General features: G+C 37.9%; 1 protein-coding gene across 8 annotated transcripts in view; it reads left to right on the top strand.

Annotated features, from left to right (window-relative positions):
* Positions 1-24,430, top strand: part of SDCCAG8 (SHH signaling and ciliogenesis regulator SDCCAG8) — a 244,759-nt gene that overhangs the window by 48,592 nt on the left and 171,737 nt on the right. For all 8 annotated transcript variants that reach the window (XM_061382507.1, XM_061382506.1, XM_061382504.1 and 5 more), the window contains 2 exons: positions 11,606-11,744; positions 21,378-21,530. In XM_061382507.1, coding sequence (XP_061238491.1) covers positions 11,606-11,744; positions 21,378-21,530 — 292 coding nt within the window. The remainder of the gene's footprint in view (positions 1-11,605; positions 11,745-21,377; positions 21,531-24,430) is intronic.

The following is a 24,430-nucleotide window of genomic DNA, read 5'->3' as shown; positions in this document are numbered from 1 at the left end:
CAGTCTCATCTTTAAATGAGAGGATTGAAGTAGATAGCCTTTATCATTCTGTTCATTTCTATGACTCTGTAATTGAAGATCCAGCACTATTCATTACAGCACTGAGTTTGAGAGGAATTCTCTTGATTTTGCCCAATTTCAGATTTCCCTGCTGTAGTATAAAGTGAGGTTTTTTTTTTTTTTATCAAGTCTTTAATATGTGCTTGTCATGAAGAATATTATGAGTATGCTGGAAGAAAGATCCACTGTATCCCATTTGTTAATATTTGAGGATTGATCAGGGACAAATTACAAGTGAGTTTTTATGGAGTCAAAGTTTTCATCGAGGATGAAATATTACAGTTCTCTGGGTACATCTTTCTTTTGTTTTCACTATTCCAGAGGAAGCCTTTTCCTATGAAAATTTTATTCTGTAGAAGTTGAGGATTATTATTTAATACAGTATCCAGGGATGATTTATAGTGGGTGTTCTCTCTCACATGCCCTCTGCTTTTTTCTGTGCTCAGGGTCACATTTTTCTGTCTTTTTTGGGTTTATTTAAATAGCCCAAACATCACTTCCTCATAGAAATATTCTCTCACCAGCCTTACCCCATTTTGTCCTCAATTGACTTAGCCGCCTTCCTTCTCTAACTTTATAATATATTGTGTATACTTGCAGGCAGCAACTGTGTTTTATTTCTATATCCCTGGCTTCTAGAAGAGTACTTGGTCTGTAGCAGACACTCAGTAAATTGCTGTTTATATGACAAGACATTTTGGCGTTTATTGTTAACATCAGTTCAGTTCAGTTGCTCAGTCGTGTCCAACTCTTTGCGATCCCATGGACTGCAGCATGCCAGGCCTCCCTGTCTATCACCAACTCCCGGAGTTTGCTCAAACTCATGTCCATTGAGTCGGTGATACCAACCATCTCATCCTCTGTCATCCCCTTCTCCTCTTACCTTCAATCTTTCCCAGCGTTAGGGTCTTTTCAAATGAGTCAGTTCTTTGCATCAGATGGCCAAAATATTGGAGTTTCAGCTTCAGCATCAGTCCTTCCAATGAATATTCTGGACTGATTTCCCTTAGGATTGACTGGTTGGATCTCCTTGCAGTCCGAGGGACTCTCAAGAGTCTTCTCCGACACCACAGTTCAAAAGCATCAATTCTTCAGAGGTCAGCTTTCTTAATAGTCCAACTCTCACATCCATACATGACTGCTGGAAAAACCATAGCCTTGACTAGACAGACCTTTGTTGGCAAAGTAATGTCTCTGCTTTTTAATACGCTGTCTAGGTTGGTCATAACTTTGTTAACATCAGAGATCCTCTAATTGGAACTGGTGTCGAGAATGAAAAGACTTGGTCATTAAAGTCAGTTTTGACCTTTGGATGAATGAATTTACTTCCCTGAGTTTGAAGTCTTCCTTTGTTTTGGTGAATAATATTCAATACCACCTCTTGGAATATTATGGATGCAGCTTAGCCTTGTGACTCGAGTGTTAGCTTTTGAGTCAAACTGCCTGGACCCATACTTTGGTTCTACTGCCAGCTTACTTTGTTTAGGGCTTTCCTGGTGGCTCAGTTGGTAAAGAATCTGCCTGCAGTGTAGGAGACCACCTGCAATGCAGGAGACCTGGGTTCAATCCTCTCATGCCTCAATTCCCCCACTTGAAAATGGAGGTAAAAGTACCTAATAGTATTATTTTTGAGGGAACGTTGAATGCATACCTATATATTGCTTCAAACATTTCCTTCCATATTATAAACGCTCTATAAATATTAAAACCCATCTGTACCTGCTATACTTGGAAATAGTAAAAATGTCCCACAACCATGGTTTCCACATGTGACTAATTTATTGGTTGTTATATAAAAACTAAATTTCTCCACTGTTACTTTTCATGATCTGCACTGATGGCCTTGCTATTTGTTAAATATTATATTAATTATTAAATATAGTATTAACTTATTCATATTTATTACATATCAGCTTCCCAGGTGGCTTAGTGATAAAGAATCCACCTGCCAATGCAGGAGATGCAGGCTGGGTCAGAAAGATCCCTTAGAGAAGGAAATGGCAACCCACTCCAGCATTCTTGCCTGGAAAATTCCATGGACAAAGGAGCCTGGCAGGCTACAGTCCACAGGGTTGAAAAGAATCGGACGCAACTGAGCACGCACGCTAGTATTTCACATAGTGACAATCTATTAAATGTATGTTAAATATATTTTCAGATAAAACTGATGTGTAATAAACATTTCTAATATACCAAGGATTGTACCAGGAAATTTAAAACATAATGTCTTTTAATAGTTAAACATTGATGAGGTAAGTAGATTGCCGTCATTCTACAACTAAGGAAACTGAGACTCAGAGAAGTTAAAAATTTGCTTGTTTATATTTGAAAAAAGAATGGAATCATACTTCACAAAAGTAAATTCAAGATGGTTTAAAGACCTAGATATGATTTCTAGACTACAAAAGTATTAGGAGAAAATATAGAAAAACATCTTTATGGACTTGGGCTAATTAAAGTTCTGAGCATGATGAGGAAAGTAAGTCAAAAGGGAAAATAAAATGTTACATTTGACTCCACTAACACAAAAACTTACTTATGATACAATATTGCAAACTAAACTAAAAGATAGGAAAATATTTATATTTTATAGAAAAAAGTTTTTGGTACAATGTATAAATAATTTCTTTTAAAAGAAACAGAAAAGAAAAACTTGCCAGTTGCAAAGTAGGTATAGGATAGGAATTGGTAAGCAATAAAAGAGGATGATAATGCACGAGTTAAGTATTCATTCTTTTTTTTAATTGAAGTGTAACTGACCCACAATACCATGTTAGTTCCACGTGCACAATATAGTGATTTGATAATTCTATACATTACAAAATGATCACCACCATAAGTCTAGTTAAACCTGTCACCATGTAAAATTACTACAACATTATTAACTGTATTTCCCACGCTGCACATGTCATCCTTTGACTTAAGTTTCAAAATAAATAATCTTAATCTCATTTACCTATTTTACTCATCTTCCTAAAACCCTCCCCTCTGGCAACCCCCTGTTTGTATCTGATTCTGTTTCTGTTCTGTTACATTAGTTCATGTTTTGTTATTCAGATTTTCCAAACATAAATGAAATCATGTTTTATTGTCTGACTTATTTTGCTTAGCATAATACCCTCTAAGTCCATCTGTATTGTTGCAGATGGCAAGATTTCATTTCATTTCATTCAGCCATTGTATACTGAGTAATATTTCATTGTTTATGCATGTGTATTTATACACGTCTACCTCATCCTCTTTATTCTGTTCTTTGATGGACATGTCTGTTGCTTCTGTATAATGGCTATTGGAAATCAGGCTGCAGTGAACATAGGGGCGTCTACATCCTTTTGGATTTCTGTTTCTGTTTTCTTCTGAAAACTACCCAGAAGTGGAATTTCTGGACCGTACGGTAGTTCTTTGGGTACTTTAAATTTTTCGAGGAACTTTCATACTGTTTTACCTGACAGCTTACTAATTTACGTTTCCACCAACAGTGCTCTAGAGTTGCCTTTTCTTCCATCCTTGCCAACGTTTGTTATTTGTTGTCATTTTGCCATTTAAGCTATTCATTCTGTTATTATTCAAGAAAATGGTGGTGGTGTTATTATTTAAGAAAATGGTGATCACTAAGTTGTGTCCAACTTTTGCAACCCCATGGACTATAATCCACCAGGCTCCTCTGTCCATGGGATTTTTCAGGCAATAGTAGAATGGGTTGCCATTTCCTTCTCCAGATGATCTTCCTGACACAGGGATCAAACCTGCAGCTCCTGTATTACATGTGAATTCTTTACTGCTGAGCCACCAACAAAGCCTCATTCAAGGAAATACCAGTTTAAAAATGCCAACTATCAAACTGGTGAAAATTTTAAAAAGATTAGTGGTCTCAAGAATTGATGAGGCTATGAATAAGTCTGTATTTTCATATACTGCTAATGGAAGTATAGATTGATACTACTTTTGAGGGTAATTTAGCACTGTTCATTAATATTTAAATTGTGTATTACATGTTTCAAAATCTACACTAGAGAATGTATGTATACCATAATAGGGCATTTGTAGGGAACTCTATTTGCAGCATTATTTGTAATGCTGTTATGATATTGTCATTTGATAAGAAATACATATTTTTGTCTTCATTTCCCATTCTTTGCATAGAACTCCTAAAACTTCTGTATTTTTCTAACTGGTAAAATCAATAAGTATGTATTTTGTACTAACATTTGTGTTTTTCCTCTGCTTCTGCAATAGGTTGTTATTGTTAAGCCCATGAGTTTATATTAAGATGACTTTTGACTAAGGATTAGAATGCTGGTTGCCACAGAAACCATCCATGTAATTAGAAGATTGGAATTTTCAATCTCTACTTCACAACCTTTAGGAAGGGAAAGAGCTGGAGATGAAGTCCAGGCATTAATGGCCAATGATTTAATCAATCATGCCTGTGGAACTTCTAGACAAAGTCTAAACAATGGAGTTTAGGGAGCTTCTGGATTGGTCAACACATTGAGTACTAGAATGTGACACCAGACAGGATGTGGAAGCTCCACACACCTTCCCACATACCTTTGTCTAGTGATCTCTTCTATTTATCTGTTCATGATTATAAGTGAGCAATATTAAGGAAAACACTTTCCTGAGTTCTGTGAGCTGTTCTAGCAAATAATTTTGCATTGGAAAGGATCATGGAAATCCATGGTTTTTGGTCAGAAGAGATACAAGGTACCTGGGACTTACAATTGGAACCTAAAGTTGAGATTGTTATGTGGGACTGAACCTTAACCTGCAGGGTTTGTGTCAATTCCAGGCAGTTGGTATCAGAATTGAGTTAGTAGCCACTCAGAATTAGAGAATTGCTATGTGTGGGAAATCTACAGATGTGGTAGCAGAAGTATTGTGAGCATAGAAAGTATAGAAGAAACCAATAGGTTTTCCTTTTAGATGTAAACAACCTAAATAAATATCCCTTAAACAAGAATAACTGGGCTTCAGTTTAGATAAAGTATGAAATTTTATGCAAAACTAATACAATTATGTAAAGTTTAAAAATAAAATAAAATTAATTTAAAAAAATTAAAAAAAAAAAAAGAGAATGGAGTAGATCTGTATGTACTAATGTTCAACTAAGCTCCAAAATATGTTATTGAAGGAAAAAAAAATGAAAAAAAGATAAGAAAGACATACCTGGCAGGAAACTATTTGTATTTTCTTAGAGGCTCACTCACAACCAGATGAATACATGTGCATAGAAAAAGATGCAAAAGAATAATCCCAATATTTAACAGTGATTACCACTGGAGAAGTAGAAGAAGGCATTGAAACTGACCGTGTGTGTTAAGCAGTCTCTAACCACTGTTGTCGTTCAGTTGCTAAGGTGTGTCTGACTCTTTGTGACCCCATGGACTGCAGCACACCAGGCTCTCCCGTCCTTCACTGTCTCCCACAGAGTGCTCACATTCATGTACATTGAGTCAGTAATGCTTTCTAACCATCTCTTCCTCTGCTGCCTTCTTCTCCTCCTGCACTCAGTCTTTCCCAGCATCAGGGTCTTTTCCAATGAATCAGCATTTCACATCAGCTGGCCAAAGTATTGGAGCTTCAGCATCAGTCCTTCCAATGAATACTCAGGATTGATTTCCTTTAGGATTGACTGATTTGATCTCTTTGCAATCCAAGAGACTCTTAAGAGTATTTCCTAGCACCACAATTCGAAGCATCAATTCTTTTCACTCAGCCGTCTTTATGGTTCAACTCTCACATCTGTACATGACTACTGGAAAAGCCATAGCTTTACTATATGGATTTTGTTGGCAAAGTGATGTCTCTGCTTTTTAACACATTGAAATTTTAATTACCAATTTTAACCATATTGGTAATTAATTTATTATAAGAAGAATTTAATGAAAGATTAATTTTAAAATGAAAAAAGCATATTCAAAGTCATGCAGATGAAGAGGATATTCTAAGATAAACTAGTCAGGGAAAACCAGTCAGCAAATAAAAAGCAGTGTTTCTTTTTCCTATTATATTGATTTCATATTATCCTTCTAACCCTAACCCTACAATGTGGGAGGCCTGGGTTCAATCCCTGGGTCGGGAAGATCTCCTGGAGAAGGAAATGGTGACCCACTCCAGTATTATTGCCTGGAAAATCCCGTGGATGGAGGAGCCTGGTAGGCTACAGTCCATGGGGTTGCAAAGAGTCGGACATGACTGAGTGACTTCACTTTCACTTCTGTGTTATAAGTAAAATGTCTTAAAAGGAAGCTACGATGTTTACATTGATTCCAAGCCTGGCAGTCATTTAGAAATTAGATTCTTGCCCAGTTACATATTCCTTTGTCTCTATCCTATATTTCAGCTCTTAGCCTCTTAGAATAAATGTCAACCTTTTCAGTTCAGTTTTCTGCTTTGTCAGCATGTCATTGACTCATATTCTACTTTAATAACAGTATACTGTGGAAAGCTTCTACTTTTACTGTCAGTGAAAATCATTGTCTGTATTATTCCCATGGCCTAAGCTGGTGTTCAGTTTCTTTCAATTTACTAATGCAGAAAGCTAAATATTGAATCTTATGCTGACTTTGAAGAGTGGCCAAAACTTTTTAGGTTCGACTTCTAGTTTTAAGCATAATTAAAAAGCCTGAACCCTCAATGAACTGTACTGTAGTATTTCCTGCATGACTCTAATGTGAAATCTTTGAAGTTGTATCCCAAATATGATAAATTAAAAGTGTGTCTTGGTCTCTATTGAAAAATGTAGTATTGTGGTACCAATTTTAAGCTACTTTGTTGATTTTTTAGCCAATCACCCATATGATAGCCAAGCAATCTTCTGTATAGCTTGCTTTGCAACTATATTTCAGTTTTTAAAAAAGAAAATTAAAAAAACTAAGGATAACTGCTTAAGAATAAAAGAGAATTCATTATCTCTCTTACACACATACACAGAAAACCAAAAGAAAAAGAAAGACTGTAGTGGGAACTTCCCAGAAATGAGGAACAAGGAAATGTTGTAGTCAGCCTTCTAGACTTTCTTTTAAAAACAGTGATGTTTAATAAATCTTAAAACTGCTAATAACTGTGGAATAGCTTAGGAATTGAAGGAATTAAATATGGAGTACTCCATATTTCAAGATGAAGCTCATGTGTGTATCAGACCAACTCCTCTCTTTTCCGTATATAAACATTGCCCAAGATTATTCAGAGACTTTCTCAGTCCTTTTTGCTCTGATTGTTGCTCTAGGTTCCTTAAATACTAGTTTCCTTAAATACTACATGATTGTTAGTTCATCCTAGAAGCGACACCCCTGCTTCTTACTTCATTTTCTGCCTCAGCTGCTCTATCATCTGCATCATGGCATGTTGCAGGATTAATGCTGTATTGCTTGCTTTGTTTGAAAAACTCCGTGATCACACTCATCAAAACATTCCCATGGTGTTTTTAAGCAGTTAAAGAACTTTTGCCATGGGAGATGGCCCTCTCACTCTCACACTGATGTATCATGTAAGTTTGTATGACTTGCCATTGTAAGAGGCTTGCCCAGGCCTGGCTTTGGGCTGGCACTATGGACTAGGAGCAGCACTGCAGCTGACTAGTTAGTCTGGGTGGCCAGAATTGACTGTTTCTGAAGGACAGATAATGAGTAGTAGCATGGGGCTGAAGTACAGGAGAAAAAAACGCAAGAAGGTGTCGGCCAGATGAACATAGAAATGGGACAGGAAGCAGGGCCTTATGTTGCACGCATTTTCGTTCACTTCAGTTGGGTCTAACTCTTTGCGACCCCACGGACTGTAGCCTGCTAGTCTTCTCTGTCCATGGAATTCTCCAGGCAAGAATACTGGATTTAGTTGCCATGCTCTTCTCCAGGGGATCTTCCCACCGCAGGGATCAAAACTTCCTCTCCTGCATCTCGTACATTACAGGCAGATTCTTTACTTAGTGGGCCCCATAGGAAGCCTTATATTGAGGACAGGGCTCACATACCTAGGGTTGTTTTTTCAAGTGCTTGCTATTTGGTATGTGGGCTGGCTAAGTTGAAACAAAACAAATAAAAAATGCAGTGACTGAGTGGATAGTCCTGTGTGTTAGTCTCTCAGTCATGCCCCACTCTTTTGCAACCCCATGGACTATAGCCTGCCAGGCTCCTCAGTCCATGGAATTATCCAGGCAAGAATACTGGGAGCAAGTAGGCATTCCCTTCTCCAGGGGATCTTCCAGATCCAGGGATTGAACCCAGGTCTCCCACATTGCAGGTAGATTCTTTACCATCTCAGCCACCAGGGAAGCCCTAAATTGCCAAATTTAGATAGTCCTAAATTGCCAGAATTGCTAGTGGCACCTGTAAGCCTATGTGTAATTTAAGTATCTCTCCTGAACTTTTCAGATGGTCTGAGGGCCACCTTGAAGCATATATTACATTTCTTTTACATAAAATCATAGTGTGTCAGTCCAGTGGTTGCACAAATTTTTAGTACAATTCTTTTACAGATTCACTGTTGAATGGTGACCTTAACAAAACATCTGTGTGTGTGTGTGTGTGTATGGGTTAGTTGCTCAGTCGTGTCTGACTCTTTGTGACCCCATGGAGTGCAGCCCTTCAGGTGCCTCTGTCCATGGGATTTCCCAGGCAAGAATACTGGAGTGGGTTGCCATTTCCTTCTCCAGGAGATCTTCCTGACCCAGGGATTGAACCTGGTTCTCCTGCATTGCAAGCAGATTATTTACTGTCTGAGCCACCACAGTATTTGAGGGTTTATCTTTGATGATTTTTTTGTCATTCAATAGTCTGAAATTGGTGAGCTCATGTTCTGAAAATTTTTTGATCCAGAGCAATTAAACTCTTTTGTTTCCAGTTCTAAGTAGTCTAGTGACTTTTTAAATTTAGACATAGGAGACTTCCCTGGTAGTCCTGTGGTTAAGATTCCAGACTTCCCCAAAGGGGACATGGGTTCGATCCCTGGTGGGGGAACTAAAAAAAAATTTAACTGTAAAATATTAGAACTGGGACAGAATTTTGCTTACCCTCTTTGATACCCTCCTGTAGCAAAGTCATTATTCATTCATTTATTCTTTCGCCATTTATTTCACTGAGTATGTACTGTGTGACAGACTACTCTTAGCAAGAGGATATACTAGAAATAGTTTAAATATATTAAGCATAAGTCTCCTGTAAGAAGCAAATTTGTTAGAAACTTGATCCTATTGTGGCCTGTTTGTTAATATATATTCTGAGGTTTTTTGTTAATCTTTTTATTTGTAACTTCAGGTTTGATGGTGGTATAGTATTAGGAATAGGTAAGAGTATCATTGAATAGTGACTTTGGTTTCTTAGTAGCTCTAAAACTTTAGGAAAGGTAACTATATGATATTGACCTGTTATCCTTAAGAGTGAATTTTTATTTTCTACTTGGAAACACAGGTTCTAGTTGGGTTGCATATTCTCAATGAAGCTAGTCCCTTTTATGTTAGAGCATTTTCTGAAATGCAAATAAATATGAAATTGATTTTGTTTGCATTTTACTTAATGTTTTTTACTCAACCAGAATAATCTTGCTTTGATTCTTCCACTTTTTCACATAATTACTGTGTTTGATTATATTTGATCAAAATAATTCACTCCTTTTTCATTTCCTTTAGACAAAAAAATTATTTTTCTCAGTTGAAAATAAGTGAATCAGGAAATTCTAAAATGAAGATCACTGCTGCTGCTGCTGCTGCTAAGTCGCTTCAGTCGTGTCCGACTCTGTGCGACCCCATAGACGGCAGCCCACCAGGCTTCCCTGTCCCTGGGATTCTCCAAGCAAGAGCACTGGAGTGGGTTGCCATTTCCTTCTCCAATGTATGAAAGTGAAAAGTGAAAGTGAAGTCAGCTCCCACAAATTTTATGATACTTGGAGCAATTTATTCTTTTTTTAACAAAAAGAGCTTTTATGAAACTGTTAATAATGTAACTTTGTTCAGTATTACATATTTTTAAAAATACGACTGTTTTCCAAATGCCACAAATAGTTTAAATTATTTTATTTTTAAGAAAATTTTTTAATCAAGACATTGGTCAATTTTGAAAGTAATTCAAACTCAGAGATTTAATCTTTTAAGTTAGGACTCCTTAAAATGAACTCTTTATTAATAGTTTACAGTTGACTGTTTAGCAATAGTTCAGAACTTGGCAATGAAAAAGAAGCTACAGCAGTTACTTCAAGTGAATTTGAAATCACAGTTTAAAACTTGAGCTCTTTAACAAAGTATGGAATAGCATAAGTAACAGTCCAACTTACTTTTTTTGTTTGTTTTGTGTTAATAGAAAGTTTCCCACCTCACTTTTGGGGGGATCTATTGATCATTTTTATCCAGTGGATGAGCTCCAGATATCCTGAAATCTTTTATGTGGAGTTTGCTTAAATTAATCCATGAGATTGGAACCTTGCTGCTATTTTACATGCCAAAGCATTTTGGCATTCAGTTCAGTTCTGTCCCCAAGAAATAGCTTAGCTTTATGAGAATTGCTGAGAAGGGGGCAGAGTTAGGCAATGATCAAACCTAGGGGGGTAAGATTTTGTAAAATAACGAGTATTATGTGTAATCAAGGCATTTGAGTAATCCAACAGTACTACCCATTGAAAGAAAAAATACTTTCATAAGTAGGTGAAAGTTTTTCATTCATAAGTGAAGCCGCTTAGTCATGTCCGACTCTTTGAGACTCTGTGGGCTAAACCTACCAGGCTCCTCCAACCATGGGATTTTCCAGGCAAGAATACTGGAATGGGTTGCTATTTCCTTTTCCAGGGAATCTTCCCGACCCAGGGATTGGACCCGAGTCTCCTGAATTGCAGGCAAACGCTTTACCATCTGAGCCACCAGGGAAGCCAAGAAGTGTCAAAAAGAGGGTTGTGAAAGGAAGACGAAAAGAAAAAAAGACATGTTGGTTCTAGTAGAGCAGAGAGCCAGTAGTGTAAACAAAACCTCAGTAGTCCCTTCTTACCATGGTTACTTCTACTTTGAGGTACGATTCCCACCTTCCCTGATAGTTCAGTTGGTAAAGAATCCACCTGTAATGCAGGAGACCCCAGTTCAATTCCTGGGTGGGGAAGATCCACTACAGAAGGGATAGGCTACCCACTCCAGTATTCTGGCCTGGAGAATTCCATGGATGGTATCATCCATAGGGTCACAGTCTGACACAACTGAGTGACCTTCACACATTCACAACTTTGTTAGTTTTTTCTCCTTTTCTGCCGCCTACACTTAGCTTTTTAACTAATTTCTTCTTTTCTGGGCTTTCCTCTGCAGCCCTCAGTGTGCCAGTCCTCTCCACAGTAGGTTATTACCCCACCTGGATGCAGTCCTGCTATGAGTGCTCCCTGCTCTTCTGGCTGTCCTGCCTGCCCCTCACCAAGTGACAACAGAGGGTCTTTCTCTGGGGTGTGCTTGAACATGTGCTGGGCTGGCCTGCCCTGGCTCTTCTTCTAATGCATATCAATGCTTTTTCCTCCCTGACTTATAAATACTTAACCATTTGATCATTTCTTGTTTTCGATGTCCTTTTTGTGCTGACAGAGAAAGAGATGACTTAATGTCTGTGCTAGTTTCCGTGAGGAACAGCTTGACAGAGGTGCAGCAAAGAGAAGCAAGTGCTTATAAGCAGGTGAAGCAAGCTGTGAAAATGACTGAGGACGCCAGTTTTGAAAAAACCAAGGCAAGTCTAATAAGATTAAAATGAAAACATGCCCTAATTCCTTTTTCTTTTCTTTTCTGAATACTTATTTGCTTATTCTCCATAACTAAACTTTTTTTCCAAACACACAAAGTGGAAACCAGTTTGTTAGTGCTGAATTTCTAAGTTAAACACATTTGCTCTTTGGAGAATTCTTATTCCTCTGCAAATTCTCTTGCTATGTCACTATTGAAAGAACAGTACAATGTAGTATGGTACTTTGAGAGAGTTGTATGCTTAACCTTTTCATTTGCTGATAATTTTTAATGCTAAGTGAAACTGTTAACATCCATAGTGACCCATTTTTGTATGTTCATGTATGACTGAAGACAGATCTTTTTTTCTCTGTCCCTGGGAAATTTTGAGAACATTCAGATATACCACAATAATAATATATGTGTATTTAATAGCATCTTTAGCTGTGAATTGGTATCCATTGTATGCTTAAGTCAAACACATTTAATGGTAATGATAATGTCAGTAGTAGTTAACACAGTGATCAGGCAGTGTTCTAAGCACTTTGAATAGTAGGAGGTTACTGTTGATTCACTGCTGTTGGGGGCCACACCTTAAACCATTAAAGTTGCTGTGTGTTTTCTGTAGACACACTAGCCACACTAGCCACACTTGAAGTACCTGGTAGCCACATGTAGCTGGTGATTACTGTATTAGTGCAATATAGGACATTTCCATTATCACAAAAAATGCTCTTAGATGGCATTGGTCTAAGCCATATAGTAGCATCACTATTTTATTGGGCTAATCAACTTCATATTAAACTTCTCCTCAGTCATTGCTTTATCCATTTTTCTCTGTCCAGTTCATCTTTAACTCTTCCTAGACCATTTGACCTTCATAGTGCCCCTGTACCTTTTGAAAGTAATGTTCATTCTGACCAAATGCCCTAATATACTTTATTGTTTCTTCAAACACTCTTACTTCTTCATTTGTAATGAACTTTAGCTGCCCCTTGCTGGTATTATGACCCTCAAAACCCCCAGTGGAGCCCTTTGCTGTTCATCTCATCTCATTTGGTTATGATGGAGGAGGTTAGCATTCATATCACTCCATATTGCCATTTCCAGGCCTTTGTTATGGTTCAGTTCAGTTCAGTCGCTCAGTCCTGTCCAACTCTTTGCGACCCCATGAATCGCAGCACGCCAGGCCTCCCTGTCCATCATCAACTCCCGGAGTTCACTCAGACTCACATCCATTGAGTCAGTGATGCCATCCAGCCATCTCATCCTCTGTTGTCCCCTTCTCCTCCTGCCCCAATCCCTCCCAGCATCAGAGTCTTTTCCAATGAGTCAACTCTTCCCATGAGGTGGACAAAGTACTGGAGTTTCAGCTTCAGCATCAGTCCTTCCAAAGAAATCCCAGGGCTGATCTCCTTCAGAATGGACTGGTTGGATCTCCTTGCAGTCCAAGGGACTCTCAAGAGTCTTCTCCAACACCACAGTTCAAAAGCATCAATTCTTCGGTGCTCAGCTTTCTTCATAGTCCAACTCTCACCTCCATACATGATCACTGGAAAAACCATAGCCTTGATTAGATGGACCTTTGTTGGCAAAGTAATTTCTCTGCTTTTGAATATGCTATCTAGGTTGGTCATAACTTTCCTTCCAAGCAATAAGCATCTTTTAATTTCATGGCTGCAGTCACCATCTGTAGTGATTTTGGAGCCCCAAAAAATAAAGTCTGACACTGTTTCCACTGTTTCCCCATCTATTTCCCATGAAGTGATGGGACCAGATGCCATGATCTGAGTTTTCTGAATGTTGAGCTTTAAGCCAACTTTTTCACTCTCCACTTTCACTTTCATCAACAGGCTTTTGAGTTCCTCTTCACTTTCTGCCATAAGGGTGGTGTCATCTGCATATCTGAGGTTATTGATATTTCTCCCGGCAATCTTGATTCCAGCTTGTGCTTCTTCCAGCCCAGTGTTTCTCATGATGTACTCTGCATATAAGTTAAATAAGCTGGGTGACAATATACAGCCTTGATGTACTCCTTTTCCTATTTGGAACCAGTCTGTTGTTCCATATCCAGTTCTAACTGTTGCTTCCTCACCTGCATATAGGTTTCTCAAGAGGCAGGTCAGGTGGTCTGGTATTCCCATCTCTTTCAGAATTTTCCACAGTTTTTTGTGATCCACACAGTCAAAGGCTTTGGCATAGTCAATAAAGCAGAAATAGATGTTTTTCTGGAACTCTTGCTTTTTCGATGATCCAGCAGATGTTGGCAATTTGATCTCTGGTTCCTCTGCCTTTTCTAAAACCAGCTTGAACATCAGGAAGTCCACGGTTCACATATTGCTGAAGCCTGTCTTGGATAATTTTGAGCATTATTTTACTAGCGTGTGAGATGAGTGCAATTGTGCAGTAGTTTGAGCATTCTTTGGCATTGCCTTTCTTTGGGACTGGAATGAAAACTGACCTTTTCCAGTCCTGTGGCCACTGCTGAGTTTTCCAAATTTGCTGGCATATTGAGTGCAGCACTTTCACAGCATCATCTTTCAGGATTTGAAATAGCTCAACTGGAATTCTATCACCTCCACTAGCTTTGTTCGTAGTGATGCTTTCTAAGGTCCACTTGACTTCACATTCTAGGATGTCTGGCTCTAGGTGAGTGATCACACCATTGTGATTATCTTGATCATGAAGATCTTTTTTGTACAGTTCTTCTGTGTATTCTTGCCACCCCTTCCTAATATCTTCTGCTTCTGTTAGGTCCATACCATTTCTGTCCTTTATATATATATTTATTTATTACTTCTTTTGCCTGTGCTTGCTGTGGTGCACAGACTCTTTATTGTGGCTCATGGTCTTCTCTAGTGGTGGTGTGTGGGCTCTAGACTAGGTGGGCTTGATAGTTGCAGCAGGCAGGCTTAACTGCAGTATGTGGGAATCTTAGTTCCCTGGCCAGGGATCAAACCAGGCCCCCTGTATTGGGAGCGTGGAGTATTATCTACTAAACTACCAGGAAGTCCTGCTTAATTTTTCTTTGAAATTAGGTTACCACTTCTCTTTGAATCATCATTGATTCTCCTCTCTCTAATTTTAATCGATTTAAACACTCAATCTAGAAGACATTATTTGACACATTTTTAAAAAAATCATCCATTTTATACTTGGATTTATAAAATAGTTGTAAGATCTTTGACACTTTTTAACAACTTTAGCCTCTGAGCCTTTTTTTCTCTTGTCCAAGTCTTTTCAGGCTGCCATAACGAAAATACCTTAGACATGGTGGCTTAAACAACAAACATTTATTTCTCACAATTCTGGAAGTTCAAGATTGTGGCACCAACAGGTTCAGTGTTTGGTCAGAGCTCACTTTCTGTCTTCTCACTATGTCTTCACATGGTGGAAGGGGCAAGAGAACTCTTTGGCATCTATTTTCTAAGGGCACTAATCCCATTCATGAGGACTCTGCTTTCATGACCTGATCACCTCCCATGGGGCCCACTATCTAAGTCCATCATATTAGGGTTAGGTTTCAACATATGAATTTTGGAAAAGCACAAACATTCAGTTCATAGCATCCTCCACTCTATCTCTTTTCATCATTCTGAAAGGTTTCAACATTCATGCTGTTAACATATGCAACATCTTAGACCAACACACTTTGTCTTCCTTAACTCTAAGACTTTTTTCTGTTCTGTTGTAACTCCCACATGAACTGAAGTGTCCATGAGATCTCAAACTCTAAAACTGATCTCTCTGACCAGAGCCTTTTCTCTTTCTCCTATCTCAGTTAAATCTATTCAGTGTCCTCTTCTACCTCCTCGCATACCTCATTTTCTCTATTATCTCCAGGCTGTCCCTCTTCCCTTTCCACTTAGATGTGAATTTTACAATTTCAAGCTAAACCCATTATATTCACTCCATCAAGATAGCTGTGTTCTTTACCTGCTGAATGGCACTTTTGTCCACTGTCATGTCCTAATTGGAAACCTAGATGTCATTCTCTCTTTTATACCTGGCTGCCAATCAATTACTGATTGCAAGTTGTTTTTTTTTTTTAAGATTTATTTGTTGACTTAACAAACAATTTCTCCTTTCTTCATTTTCCCAGCTTAGCACCTCACTCTCATAGCTGACCTCCTATACTGAGATCACAACCAACTGACAAGAGGCTCTTCAAACCTTATCATCTCTCAAATGTGCCTTCTCATTTTTTTTCTTGCTTGTCTGGTCCTCTTACTTTCCAAGATGAATCTCTCCAAGTTCTTGATGTGTCCTACTCCCAAGGTTTCAGGGACCCTAAACCATTTGTTATCATATCTTTCTTATATCTTTCATCCTTCCTTCTCCATTGTTTTTACCTTTGTAGCTTTCCATTCATTTTTGAACACATTGCAGTCAAGCTTTTAACAAACTGTAGTCTGATTTCATACTAATGAATTGGTCACTTTTTGGTTACCAGCCACTTCCTGATTACTAAACCCAGTGACTTCATCTTAGTCCTCATTTGACTCAACTCCAGGAAGCCATTAACTGTGCTAGTATAATATTATCTTTTCTCCTTGATTAGTTTGGTATTTCACTCTGTGGGTCATCTTTGCATTGCTCTTCTCTACTCTTCCACATTCCTTTTAACTTGTTTTCCACAAGCCTAGAATGCAAACATTCCTCATTTTTGTTCCTAGACTTCCACCCATGTTGCCCTAATTTCCAGGACTTTGTGTCTTCCTCTCACTGAACACTTCTACACTGTGTCTTTAGCTCTAACAGCTCCTCTGTGCCCCAGACCTACATTTCTAGCTGCTACTAGATCTCTTTATATGGATGATATGCCATTAGCATCTGAAACTCCACACTACCAAAATGTTACTTTTCTCCTCCTTTCTGTCTGTCACTCCTTTTCCTTCTACAATTTTCCATATTATCTTCTTTCAGATAATGGTATTATCATCTTACCAACAGTTCTGGCCTAGATCCTTTAAGATCCTTTGGCTCCTCCCCATTCGTCACTCTCAACATCCAATCAATTACCAAACTCGCACCTTCTCCTCAGAGGCCCTTACTAAGTTATCCCTGCAACTTCCATTCCTGTACCTCGGTTCAAGTCTTCACATACTCTTATGCAACCTATGTGGCCTTTTGGAATAGCCTTCTATTGGTCTCCCTCAGGTCTCTTTCAACCCCAGTATTCTTTCACTTTGCAGCCAAAGTCTTCCTAAATTGTAAATCTCCCTGTTCGGGCAGCTCTCCCCTTGCACTAGAATAAAAGACAAATCCTTAGCATAACCTTCCAGATCTTTCACAGTGTGGTCCCACTCTAACTTTTCTAGCCTTCTCTTTTACTACACATTTCATATAACTTGTGCTGTTTCTGTAATGTGACCTATATCAGCTCTTTCCATGAATTTGCTCATGTACTTTTCTGCACTGTGTTCATCTGTGAAATACTTATTCAGTCTATGAGAGTCAGCTCAGGTGGCAGTCTTCCCCAGAGTTTTTTCCAACCCCTTCTTGTTTGAATTAATCTCTTCCTTCGCTGTATTCCTAATGAGCGGTGTATAATTTTTGTGGCTGTGTACATAGTTCTTTCCATGGAAAGACCTTAAAAACAAGGCCTGTGACATCTATCACTGTATTCTTCACAATGGCTATTTACATATTAATTGTACCATAAATGTTTATTGAATTGAAATAACATTAGATATTAACTTTAAATATTAATATGAATTTTTATAAATAATTTTTATGATGTAATATTTCAGTGGTTAAGAACTAGAAAGGCTATTGTGTATCATGAATCTGTTTTTCATTGAGTTAGTATTTATGCCAGGATTGATTTCTAAGCAGTTTACAAAATGCAGTGCAAGTATAATAGTTATTATCATCAAGATATAGTAAAACATATTAGGAATTTTGCTTTTTGAGAGTAAAAATCAAAACAGCATATATACTTTAATTTTAAAATCAACTACTTTATTACTGCATTATGTAATTGTTACTTTGTTCTTATAGTTTCTTAACATTTGTTGCCATCTAGTGTTATATTTTGCATATTGCATGCTAAATAAGTGGAAGCAATTACATTTCATAAATATTATATCAAACAGAGTTCGATGGAACTCTGCTCAATGTTATGTGGTAGCCTAGATGGGAAGGGAGTTGGAGGGAGAATGGGTATGTGTATTTATATGGCTGAGTCCCTTCACTGTTCACCAGAAACGATTACAACATTGTTAATCGGCTATACCTCAGTACAAAATAAAAAGTTTAGAAAAAGGCAAATACCGTATGATGTCACTTGTATGTGGAATCTAAAACATGACGCACATGAACTTACCTATGAAACAGAAATAGACTCGCAGACATAGAGAACAGACTTCGTGGTTGCCCGAAAAGAATGTGAATAAAGGATGTATGTGTGTCTATATATTTGTTGTTGTTGTTCAGTCGCTAAGTTGTGTCAGACTCTTTGCAACCCCATGGACTGCAGCACAGCAGACTTCCCTGTCCTTCACTATCTCCCAGAGTTTTTTTGTGTATATATATATATATATATATATATGTATATAAAGGGCTTCCCCCGGTAGGAAGTGACTCAGTGGTAAAGAATCCACCTGCAATGCAGGAGCCTCAGGAGGTGGAGGTTCAATCCCTGGGTCGGAAGATCCTCTGGAGGAGGGCATGGCACCCACTCCAGTATTCTCCCCGTTGACAGAGGAGCCTGGCAAGCTACAGTCTACGGGGTCGCAGAGTCGGACACAACTGAAGTGACTTAGCATGCACACAGGTTTCCCCTCTAGGTCACTGCATTTTAGGTCATTTTTAACAAAAACTGAAATAAGGTGCATTAGCCTTTATTTGAATTTTGAATACCTGAAACCAAGGGTGCAAAAGGAAGAGGGTTGTCTAAGTCCCCAACTCCCCAAGACCTATAGCCGTTTCCACCAAGAAAGGGGTTGTGCTCAGGGAAAAGAAGGAGCCACAACCTTGGGAACTACTAGGAGAAATGGAAGCTGCAGATCCCAAATTAACATGGTCACCTGCGAAGATCTATCAGTTAGTTGTAGTTGGCCATTCCTTGACCTAGTCACTGAGGATTCAGTTATATGCCTTTACTAAATGATTATATAGAGTATAATCAAGGAGTACTGAATCATCTGGGATTCTGAAAACTAAGAGAGGAGTCTTAGAATTTAAAGACAAAGTTTTAATGGAAAGACGAAAGTGAAAGTGAAAGTCACTCAGTCGTGTCCGACTCTTTGCATCCCCATGGATTGTATGGTCCATGGAATTCTCCAGGCCAGAATACTGGAGTGGGTAGCCTTTCCCTTCTCTGGGGGATCTTCCCCACCCAGGGATCATACCCAGGTCTCCCGCATTGCAGGCAGATTCTTTAGCAGCTGAGCCACAAGGGAAGCCCAAGAATACTGGAGTGGGTAGGGTAGCCTATCCCTTCTCCAAGGGATCTTCCCCACCCAGGAATCAATCCAGGGTCTCCTGCATTGCAGGCAGATTCTTTACCAACTGAGCTATGAGGGAAGCCCTAATGGAAAGAATGTATATGTATTTATTTAGTAGAACCAAATCTTGTATATGAGGTCTGTTGCAAGATTAAATGACTTTTCTAGTTCCAAGTGGTAGTTAATATTTCCTTCACTGTGACCAGGAATATATATTAAAATGAAAACAATAAAACTAAAAGCCATTTTTATATGGGATCACTGGTTACAAACCAAGAGTGATCAATATCCAGTTTTTGACCTACTGTTTTTATTCAGTGTTTCATTGCTGCTTTCATACTCACCATCACCTTTCAGTGGTAGCTACTTCTCATAGAAGGCCCTCCACAAAACCAAGTCTTCAGCAACATATTTTGTTTATGTGATTTACAGCTTCTCACTTGTGCTTATATCATTTTGGCACTAGGCCTTTTACCTGTCAGGATCATTTACTGTTCCTTGTTGCTGAACTGATTAAATTCTCTGAATTGACTCTTTGTTCTTCACGTTAGCCTGATCTTCAGCAGTTCCTTCCACTATTCTTATACCAACTAAGATTGCTTCCTGAGTTCTTATTCAATGAAAAACCTTCTGATTAGATATACTAGTTTATATTCCATAATCATTTTATTCTTTCATGATAGTTGTGTGCTAGTGAACATTATGAATGTTTTTATTAGGTTCTTATAAAATACTTTACACTAGAGCAATTGTGTTCCAAAGCACAAAAATCTCTATTTAGTAATATTTCAAGCTCCAGTGGTTTAAATTATAGAAAAAATATGCTTTTCCATTTCCTTGAAAATCTAATGTAAAGTTTTATCTCCCAAACATTTTCAACTAGAATTGGATTTGGGACTAACTCCCTAGGAGAATCTTTTTTTAGGCATCAAGTATTTGCTTATCAATTAATCTTAGACAATTGCATTTTATCCTCATATTTTATGCCTAGGAGTATAGAACATTTCCAGAAGAGTTTGAAAGAAGTTAGAGTTTAATGAGTTCATGATACAGGGAAGAAAATTCACATATCCTAGGTATTTATTGTCTGTATTTACTATAGCTTTCACCAGAGGGAAGCATAACAATGCATAAAACTTTGCAGTGCTTACTGAGACTACTTCCATCTCCATTAACAATAACTGTGACTATCAAATTATAAGCATACAGTATATAAGTCATATAAGGCTTCAGTTTCTTTCTCTCAATTCAAGGAACAACATAAAGGTTGAGAGAGGAGGATATTGTGAGGAAACATGGGATAAGACTAAGAAACCATAGTATGACTTAGATTTTTCTGTTAATAAGTCAAGCACCTTAATTGTATTGTTTTTTCTTCTTGAGAGTTTGAATTCAATTTATTATTGAATGTTATACATAAAGATATTCTGAATATAGCCAAAAGGAAATTAGAGAGTTTTTATTTCTGAAAACACAGAATTTAGTATAAATTCTGGAAATTTAGTCTAAAGGACAATTACCAACTTTTAAATTGGCAAAATCAAATATGAGACTTCTCATTTTATAAAACTAGGTAGTAACTGCTGTTTTGAGTCTTCCCTTACCAAAATTTGATTATTACCTAATTTTTACGTTAGCTATGTGTGTAAGGAGAGTGAACCAAATCTTATCTTACTTATATGTAAGGAAACTTGATTACTATATGTTAAATAATAGATGCCTTTACGTAATGACAAACACAACTCATCTTAAAATTTTGATGTTTATCATTTAAAAGTACAAATAATTTTTAACCATGTCCAAATGAAAAATCAGTTAAATTAGATACTTATGTATTTCTTATGGTATAAACATGATTTATAATTGATAATACTAGAACATTTTCTGATCACCTTTTATAAAATTCAAACTCCTCTGTGGCCTTTATCATGGTTTGTTGCTTGGATTTTCTTAGTTGATTAGTTAATATAGCCGTAATTGTGAAAATAAATATGTGAATAACTGTAACTTTTGAATATATGTAATATTTGAATCACCAAGTGGTATTGACAAACAAATATAAAAATATTCTTTTCTTTGACTTTACATTAAGTTATAACTATTTTAAATATTATTAAAGCTTAATTGTCTCATTTTCCCTGTATTTCTTGTAAATTCTATGGTTCCATTTCACTGTCTTATTCTGGCAGGCTTTGATCCAATGTGAACAATTGAAGAATGAGCTGGAGAGGCAGACAGACCGACTTGAGAAAGAACTTGCATCTCAGCAAGAAAAAAGAGCCTTTGAGAAAGAGATGTTGAAAAAAGAAATAACAAAAGAAAGAGAAGACATGGGCTCAAAGGTACTTAAAAGTTCAATTTGTTATCCACATTGCAGAGGAAATGTTTTTGTGATGTAATTGATGAGTCTGCAGTCTGCAATTCTTGAATGATCTTTAAATATTTAAATCTTTTAAGTATTCAAATTGCTTATTAATTAGAGTTCATAAAATTTTTCTATTCTCAACGTATTTCTCAATAAAAGTTATATTCTCTGACCTTTCCAAAGAAAATAATTAGATTTCATGATAGGAAATTGTGAAATATACTCTAATGCTGTCATTCTGTTTGAGTCCCTCTCTGTTTGTCAGAGGAGAACAGGTGCTCTGCAGATATCCATATTTTAGTTCAACCTTGGTTAAATTAAGGAGCAATTACCCTTTCATTTCATCCCCCCACTCCCAAATTAGACATTAAGAAGATAAAACACTTGTAAGAAACCAAGTAGCCAAAAAAAGTTATGATATGCTTTGTATAAAATAGGTTCTAACAAATTACAAATTACAAAAAAATGAGATGGTTGGATAGCATCACCAACTCGATGGACATGAATTTGAGCAAGCTCTGGGAGTTCGCAACGGACAGGGAAGCCTGGCGTGCTGCAGTCCACAGGGTCGCAAAGAGTCAGACACGACTAAGTGACTGAACTGAACAAATTACATGATGAATAAGTGGAAGAGGGAAGTTAGAGGCAAAAGGAACAGATAATATGTGATGGGCAGTGTTTGAAAAACAGTAACAAACTGGAATATAGAGTTTAGTGGAATCTAGTTTTAATATTGCTATTAATTGCTATAGTAGAACAAAACTGAGCAAGATGTGGTCCTTGAAGTAACCCAAACTTCAATGTTCTGTTTGTTCAAAGCAGCCTCACAGCTTGTACTGTAAGTTCTGTCTTATAATATTCCAAGATTTGAAAATTAACTCATTCAGCAAATATCTACTGATTATCTGCTGTGTGCATGGCAGTGTATAAGCCTGAGGCTATATAAAGAGAAAAATCACAAATTCTGCCCAGTGAGTTTTAAGTCATACAGGTATGTGAGGCAAGGTAAACTCCCTTGTTTTCTTATCCTTTTTTAAAAGAACTGTGCCTGTCAAAACGTAACTTAAAGGTCAGTCTAACTGTCTACCTTCTATGACTTGCATTGATGATCTCAGCTGGTGAAGAAAAATGCTACAATCTTGCAGATGACACCACCATACCCTTATGGTCTTTGGTGTCCGTTGTTCTTTCGGTGCTTTCTAGCAGTCCTCCTACACATTCCCCTCTCTCCTGTTCATTTAGGGATTCAACAGATACTAACTGGAGGTCATGGGAATGTCATCATCACAGGACCAATGCATTCCCCTCATGGAGTTTATAGACTAGTGGGAGAGGTAGACATTAAGCACATACTTCCACAAATGAGTTTTTACCACTGCGATATAAGCATGAAGATACAGTATAGAGTTACCATGAAAATGCATAACAGGCAAATATGACTTAGTCTACACAGTCATGAAAGATTTTCCTAAGCATGAGGTTTTACAAGTGAGACTCAAAGCAGTTGAGTAGGAGTGGTCAGGGGAAGAGTTGAGGGGAAGTTTCAGACCCAGAAAAACAATACTCCCAAGGCTCGGAAGCTACAAAGCATAATCCTTTTTGGGAATTTAGAGAGAGTTTAGGTGACTGGGGCATAGGCAGTAAGAGACAGATAATGGAAGATGAGTTTGGAGAAATATGCAGGGACCAAATCATGAATGGTCATAAAACCCATGTGAAAGATTTTAAGTGTTATCCAAAAAGTGATGGTAAACCATTGAAGAACTGATGCTTCCAAATTGTGGTGCTGATGAAGATTCTCGAGAGTCCCATGGACAGAAAGGAGATCAAACCAGTCAATACTAAAGGAAATCAACCCTGAATATTCATTGGAAGTGCTGATGCTAAAGCTGAAGCTCCAATACTCTGGCCACCTGATGCAAAGAGCTGACTCATTGGAAAAGACTCTGATCCTGGGAAAGATTGAGGGCCGGGGGAGAAGTGGGGGACAGAGGATGAGATGGTTAGATGGCATCACCGACTCAATGGTCATGAGCTTGAGCAAACTTTGGGAGGTGGTGAAGGACAAGGAAACCTGGCATGCTGCAGCCATGGAGTCGCAAAGTGTCAGACATGACTTAGCAACTGAATAACAGCAACAATAAACCATTGAATGGCTTTAAATTGGGTAGTGTCATGATGCCATTTATATTTGAGAAAAATCATCTGTCCATAGATTTGAAGGGGGACCAGAATAAACCTCTTAGACCAAGTGGGAAATAATTACAGTAGTCCAGGTGGGAAATGATGGTATCTAAGACCCATTTTTCAAGGACTATTTCAAATCACTTTAATTCTTCTCAGGTTCTCTACCATACTACCTTTCCCCTCATTCTCAGCAGAGCCTCTACTTACCTAACAAAGAAAGTTGATGCCATTAGATGGTAACCACTTCAACTTTTTATTTTTCCCCTCACTTCTGCCTAAAGTAAAATTTCACCTGCACTGCAACCCTGTCAGATGGGAGTGACTTCATCCTTTCCTCTTGCTCTGGATCCCATGCCCCTCAACCACCTCAGGAACCTATTTCCATTTGTTCCCCACTCTCTTCTGAATCTTCAGCCTTTACTTCACTATAGCCTTTTCCTTATCATCAGGAAAATAGTCTCTTCCTTCTAATCCAGTCATTCTCAATCTTGGCTACATAGAAGTTCCAAAACTCTGATTCACCCAGGCTGAATCCCAAATGAATTATGGGAGAACAGCTGAGGGTAGGATCCAGGTGTCAGTATTTTAAAAAATTGTCCAGGTGATTCCGGTGTGCAGCCAAGGCTGGAAAGCACCTTACTAATTCCATATCCCTCCTTACTCTTTCCTTTAATAGTCAAATTTCTTGAA

Source organism: Bos javanicus, chromosome 16 (genome assembly GCF_032452875.1).
Source record: "Bos javanicus breed banteng chromosome 16, ARS-OSU_banteng_1.0, whole genome shotgun sequence".
NCBI lineage: Eukaryota > Metazoa > Chordata > Mammalia > Artiodactyla > Bovidae > Bos > Bos javanicus.
This window is presented reverse-complemented; position numbering and strand designations above follow the sequence as displayed.